This window comes from Petaurus breviceps, unplaced genomic scaffold, assembly GCF_028583685.1.
Source record: "Petaurus breviceps papuanus isolate PSGF00001 unplaced genomic scaffold, PetGlider_PUasm1.0 188, whole genome shotgun sequence".
NCBI classification, from domain to species: Eukaryota; Metazoa; Chordata; class Mammalia; order Diprotodontia; family Petauridae; genus Petaurus; species Petaurus breviceps.
This window is the reverse complement of record NW_027185804.1, coordinates 21,808,220-21,815,273: the sequence shown is the minus strand read 5'-3', so window position 1 is coordinate 21,815,273 and position 7,054 is coordinate 21,808,220. Positions and strand designations below refer to the sequence as shown.

At 46.3% G+C, this 7,054-nt stretch overlaps 1 protein-coding gene across 1 annotated transcript in view; it reads right to left on the bottom strand.

Annotated features, from left to right (window-relative positions):
* Positions 1–6,660, bottom strand: part of RCN1 (reticulocalbin 1) — a 15,561-nt gene extending 8,901 nt beyond the window's left edge. The window contains exons 1-2 of the mRNA XM_069091364.1: positions 6,249–6,660; positions 707–900 (exon numbers count right to left, since the gene is read on the bottom strand). Coding sequence (XP_068947465.1) covers positions 707–900; positions 6,249–6,496 — 442 coding nt within the window. The 5' untranslated portion in view covers positions 6,497–6,660. The remainder of the gene's footprint in view (positions 1–706; positions 901–6,248) is intronic.
* Positions 6,661–7,054: the final 394 nt, after the last annotated feature.

Genomic DNA, 7,054 nt, shown 5'->3' with positions numbered 1-7,054 from the left:
TCTCTCTCTCTCTCTCTCTCTCTCTCTCTCTCTCTCTCTCCTGTTCTATCTCTCTCTTTGTCTCTCTTCCAGACTTGTAGTTTCATTTCTGTAAGGAACTTCCAGTGTGTAAACTACCTCTACTGGCAGAAACGAGCAACTCATCTGTAACTTAGAGTTTTAAATCATTGCCAGGGCAGGGTCATACAACCAGTATATATCAGGAGCAGGACTTGAACCCAGGTTTTCCTTACTCTAAAGCTGCCCCTTTGACTCCCAGTGTTTTATTCTAATCTCTCCAAAATCTTAATGTGGGACAATATCTTGTATTTTTTAAATTTTTATTTTTTATATTATTTAATGTCATTTTATATTTTAATTTAATTTTTATTTTTAAACACCTGGTTGCACAAGTGAGCAGAGTTTCTACCTTAAAAAAAAAAAAGGTTAGAGACAGAAGTACCAAAAATCAGCAGTAATACTTCCCCAGAGAAGAGATTGAGAGAGAGATAATGTGTTTCCATGCCTTCCTCCTTTCAGTAGAGGTGAGGGACTATGGAAGCAAAATTCAGTATGCACTATCAAATGTAGTTGCTTAAATATTTATATTTTGTTAGAAGGAAGGGTTCAAATTTGGGGTTGGGGAATAGTTTTTTAAAAAGATAACATGTTTCCTGAAAGAAGTTATTTTAGCCATCAAAAAATGGCTGGTAGGAGAGCCTCTTACGCAAATAATAGCCATATGTAGCCTGCTTATATTCTTCCCAGGAAATCTTCTCATCTTTGTTCCGATCGTAATCTTTCCAAACTTTTGCCACGTTTTCATAGATGTACCGTTTCTGTACCCGTTTGATCCACGTTTTCAGCTCCTCCGTTGTGACAAAGCCATCCCCATCACTATCTATTCTGCCAACAATCTTTCTGTAATGAGAAACCGGGGGTTACTGCGAGGGCAAAGGTGGTCACGGCATGGGAGAAAACAGAAAACCTGACTATCTAAGCATCTCCAGTTCAGGAAAGCTGCCAGGCGCTGCTTTTGGCTGGACCAGCATTTCCCAAACTAATTTGGCCACAGAACAATGTGGGGCTTGAAACAGACGAATGGAACCCCATCGGTGCCTTTCGGGGGAGGAATCAGAGGGTTTGGCGTGCCTCCCAAAAAAAAAAAAAGGAGGGGGAATCCTGGAGCAAAATAAGGCACTGGCTCTGTTTTCCCACTGAAAAGCTGTTGCACAGAATACACATTTTAAATAAATGCATAATATTGTGTTTTACATTTTAGAGAAGGAAATGGCACCAGCGTGCAATTCTTCTCACTCAGTCACATCCTGTTGGAAACTGGGGATTCTTGTGAATAGTTTCGGATTTTGGAAAATTCTAGTGGGCATAATCATTGGGCTGACTGCACTTTGTACCTGACTTGTATTCCTTTTTTTTATTTGGACCTGCACTTGTGATTTCATTTTTGCTCCTAGAAACCCCACCCCACCGGAGAGGAAGCCCACCTCTCTACTACAGCTGATCAATACCTCCTCCTTAGACACTCTGGGAGCCCTGAGAGCTTAAAGGACTCCCTCTAGGTCTTATATATTTATCAATCAACATGTATTAACTGTCTACTGTGCTAGTCACCTAGGATGCAAAAAGAGGCAAAAGACAGTCCCTGACCTCTAGAAGCTTAAATCTTATAAGTTAGCTCATCTGACACTTTGTTTCTATTTAATATGACAGTTATTGTTAGTGTGTATTTCATTAGGGTCTGCTGGACTGTAAGCTCCTTGAAGGCAGGAACTATATTTTATGATTCAACAATGCAGAGAAGTCCCATTGGACGTTCCTCTTTTAAGACAGGTCAGAGCCTTGCTTATTGAAATGGATTTGTTGAACGGGGAAACAGAAGAAAAAAATTGGATGAGTATCAAATAATAGCAGCAATGATAACATCACATTCTACCACTTACAATGTGTGTTATAGACATTGTTCTATTAGAGCCTAACAATAATCCTGTAAAGTAGGCACTATGGGTATACCCATTTTACAGACTTGGAGACTGAGGCCAACAGAGATAAAGTGATTAGCAAAGGGTCACATATCTACTAAGTGTCAGACAGGACTTTAATCCAAGACTTTGTTAATGCAAGTTCTAGGAGGAAAGATATTTTATAGGACTTTTACAAACTGTATTATTTGCCTCAGATACTCTACTGAGGCCTGAAGGCTACAAAATCTGGTCCTGAGATGAATTATTCACAAAAATCCAAACTTCTCATATGGCCTGGTCACAATAACTGTGGACTTTAGATACTCAAAAAACACTTTAGGCCTCTTCTTGTCCTTTCAGTCCTGTCTGACTCTTTGTGACCTCATTTGGGTTTTCTTGGCTAAAGAAAATTCTAAAGGAATGGTTTGCCATTTCTTTCTCCAGTTCATTTTACAGATGAGGAAACTAAGGTTAATGGGATGAAGTGACTTTCCCAGGGTCACACAGCTACCCAGGTCTTCTTAACTAGGCCAGGCACTCTGTCCCCTGCACCACCTAGCTGCCCTTAGTGTATTATAGCATAGTAAGAGAGCAGGTCTGAGAGATAGAATGACCTGAGTTAAAATCCCACCTTAGACATACACTGTCTGAGTTACCTTGAGCAAATCACTTTTTTTCCTCTTCACTTCCTTTTAAAATTTATTTTATTTTTTTTTTATTTTGGTAAATAGCATTTTATTTGTTTCCAATTAAATGTAAAGATCATTTTCAGCATTCATTTTTTATAAGATTTTGAGTTTCAAAAATTTTCTCCCTCCCTTCCATCCCCAAGACAGCAAGCAATCTGCTACAGGTTATACATGTGCAATCACTGGAACACAGAAAAATCGTTTTTAATCCCTCAGTGTCCCAGGAAACTCTCCAAGACAAAATCCCACAGCAGTTACCAGTTTTCTTTGGTAGAGGGAGTTTATTCAATGAGAGCTCTCTGCACCAAAGAAATCAAGCCTCTATACCAGAAACCAGAGATAGAAACTAGAGACATAGTGCCAGAATCTCATGAGTTGAAAGGGGTCATGGGATCACTGCTCTGAAGCTAGAAGAAAGCTCAGACTGAGTCAAGATTGCCCTCTTAGAACAACCCCTAATAAGCATCTTCTAGGAGAGGTCCCCTAAGGGAGAACCCATCACACTTGCAGAGGCAGTCCATTCCCCTTCTGTATGGCTGGAATTGTTAGGAAGTTTGGCCTGGCAATAAACCCATATTGGGCCTGGAGTCAGGAAAATCTGATTCAAATATGGCCTCAGACTCTAGCTGTATGACTCTGGGCAAGTCACTTAACCCTTATTTGATCCCAGTTCTTTATCTTTAAAATGGGAACACACTGTAGAAGGAAATGGAAACACAATCCAGTATCTTTGCCAAGAAAACTCCAAATGGACTCACAGAGTTGGACAGGACGAATGGCTGAACACCAACAATGTGTTCCTAGTAGGTGCCCATTATGATGCCATCTGTATAAGAGCTCCTTCTCTGGATGTTCCTGTCTTAGAGAGTTGCTTCGGGTACCGAGACTTTGGTTAAGTGTAGCTTAATTCTAGAGCACTGAAAGGTTAGACCTCATTGCCTAATGCACTTGTCATATAGGTAGTTTTAAGGAGTCGAATAAGTTAATTTATGTCAAAGGAGAAACTGACTCCCAAGGCCTGGGCTTCCTACAAGCAGCTGGAGGGCTCAGCCTACTGAGTTCTTGATTCCAAATTCCAAAATCCCCCTGCTTCAACCATTCCGAACATTTCTGTTGCTCCAGGCCTACTAATGAGTGGTTCTTGAGCTCTACAGGGCAGGGGCCTATCAAAGGCCTTCATTGTTAAGTCAGAACCAGAGGGTTCAGTCTCCCTTGGTGAAAAAAAAAAAAAAACTTTAGGATTGTTTACACCTACGACTTTAAAGGCCAAAAATCCTATTTCAGGGAGTTCAGCAGATAGGATATCTAGCCGTGACCCATCATTTACTTCCACATCTCCAAGGAAAAGGTTAGGCTGGAAGGTTTGAAAGCAATGCCCACTAGCACTGTGAACAGAGAGATGGCCTTGGAGTCAGGAGGCCCAGGGTTCAAATCCTACCTCAGATACTTAATGCTGGTATGACCCTGGGCAAGGACTGTAGCCGATCAGGCACTTAGTTTCCCCATTTGTAAAATGGGTAAGCTACCCAGACTACCTACCTCACAAGGTTGCTGTGAGGTCTAAATGTGTAAAGCACCAACTACCCCCATCCTTTCTACGAATACTGGTGGTACGGTGGTCAGGGCTCTTCTGCTTTACTCCCCAATCAGCTTCAAAATGATTGTGCCCAAAGTTCTGACTCCTTCTATTTATTACTTTCCCTCTGGAATCCAAACACACAAGCCTAAGGGAAAGGACCTTGAGTGGGGTGTAGTGGAATGACTCATACATCTGGCATCTGAGAACCAGGGTCCAAATCCTGCCTCTGAGGCTTGTGTGACCTTAGGAAAAGTCACTGAAATTCACTGTGACTCAGTTTCCTCTTCTGTGAAATGATGGGATTGGATGAAATGGCCTCTTGAACACTTTCCCAGTCTCTATCTACAATCCTTTGACATTCAACTGGAAAAGGCTATACAGCATAATGGAAAGAGCATTTGGAGTCAGGAGAGAGCCAGGTTCAAATACTGCCTCAAACACTGGAAGAGTATTCACAAGCAAGTCAGATAACCTTTCTAAGCCTCTTTTTGCTTATCTGAAAAATGGGTGTGATAATATGGTGTCTACACCACAGAGAGGTGATGTGGATCAACAGAATGGGAAGTACTTCACCCCCCAATGCCTGCAATCATTCCCCTGAAGGATCCCCAGGCAGAATTCCAGAAATAATCAACCTACAAGTCAGCATTCCTTCCCAAAGCCAAGAGAGCAACTGATAATTTTAAGGCTCACAAGAGTGATTTGCACACCTCATTTCACCCTATCTTCACAACCACCCCTATGAGGTAGACCCTGTGGGTATTATTATCTCCATTTCACAGATAAAGAAACTGAGACTTAGAGAAATGAAGTGAACTTCACCTTCAAATTGTCATTAAATTAAGCCCTATGTGATTCAGAGGCTCTGAGTTCAAGTTCCAGCTCTGCTACTTACCACTTGGAACTCAGAGCAAGTCCTTTCTATGGACCTCAGTGTCCTCATCTGGAAAATAGGAGGGTTGGTTCTGAAGTCCCTCCTGACCTTCTATCCATGATCCTGATTCTAAGTATCAGAAGTGGAAATCAAGCCCAGGGCTCTTCTGGCTCTGGGGAGTTCTGGAAGAACTTCCCCCTGGGAAATCTTAGGATGGAGAAATGCCGGCAAATTCCCTCTAGTAAGTTTTCTGATTCTGTTAAGCTTCAGGTCACATTATCTAGTGCAGGGGTGGGGAACCTGGGACCTCGAGGCCACCTCACCCCTGATACTAGTGGCCAGCAGATAACAAGTAGCTTGGGGGTGGTGGGAAGCTCAGACTTTGGAGCCCCGGCTGAATTCCAGCTTCTATACTTACTTATCTGTGTGACCTGAGACAATCACTTCTTCCCTCTGAAATAAAGGGGTTAGACTAGATGATCACTAAGGTCCTTTTCAGCTGAGAATGATACCACCTTCTCCTTTTCCTCCGATCCTTCAAGCTCCTTTCTAATAGAGGTTGGGGGCTGCCTAAAATTAGAATTTGTCTTGGCGGCTGGAAAAGGAGTTGCAGGGAATAAGGGTTTATATATATATATATATATAAAACTTTCTTAAAATAGTGCTGAAGACTCCTCGAGTCCAAGTTAGAAACTTCTTCTTTGTCATCCCCCTCCGATACCCTCCCCTCTGATGCAATAATGGGGGGTGGGAAGAGAGGCGGAGAGGGAGGGAGAGAGAGGGCTCCTTCCCTCCCTTCCTCTGCCACGTTATCACTTATCAGGGGAGGGGAGAAGGGTTTCGTTTTTCTGGCGCAGACAGAAGTTAGAAGAGCACCCACAACACGGTTCAGGCCCGGGATCCTTTGAGTTCGCCCTGCCCACTCCGGTCCTCACTGCTCCCAGAGGCCTCTCCCAACTTTGTCCCAAGTTCCAGCCAGGCCCGGCCCGGTGGGCAGTCCCAACGCTGCCCTGCCCAGAGCCCTGCCCCCAGACCAGCCAGGGAACCGGACTCACTTTCTCTTTGCCCAAGAGCCTGTGGGCTCCTAGCACCTGTCCCGCGCCTTCTCCCTCCCTGCCCTTGGGGCCCCGGCCTGCCCGCCTCACCCCAGCCTCTCCTTGCTCTCCTCCGGGGTGAGCTGATCAAACGTCTTGGCCTCTTCCTTGCCGAGGAAGGCCTCGTGGTCGTACTGGAAGCTCTGGTTGTCCTCGGCGGGCCGCTCTCCCAGATCCGAGTCGGGCCGTACCACGCGCTCCTTACGCACGGTGGGCTTAGCCCGTAGCTCTCCGGGCCCCAGTAGCAGCAGCAGCAGCAGCATTAGCAGGAACCCCAGCCCCGGGCAGCCCAGCGCCATGGTCCGTCCTGCGGCCGCCGCCGGGAAGAAAGGGCCTGAGAGGGAAGGGAGGCGGAGGGAAGGCTCTGGAGGGCCGGGCCGGGCCGGGATGGGCTGGGCTGCGCTGCGCTGAGCTCGGCGCGCTGTCCAGTGCGCCCAGGCACAGTCTAGGACTCCCCTTGCGCCGCGGGCGGGGCATCTCCTAGGAGGAGGGGGTACCGGAGGAGGGGCGGGGACGGGAACGGGCTTGCCCTCTCCCCGCCCTCCGAAGGGCCCGCCCCTCCTGCCTGCAGGGGGGCTGGCAAGGGGGAGAATCTTCCCTGGGATGGGCACAGAACGAACTAGGGCTTTTGCACACACGTGCACAGAGCTGTGTCCATTGGACCGGATCCGGATTAGGGGTGGGGGCAGAGGAGGCTTCTTGAAGAGAGCAGCGCCACGTAGCCGGACTCACTGGGAGGGAGAGTAGGAGGGAGGGGGCAGAGGGGCTGGGAGAGGGAGAGCTAGGGGCTAGGGACCGGGGATGAGCTCTGTGCCCCTCCCCTGCCTGCAGAAGAGAAGGAGGAGGCGGGACGGGAT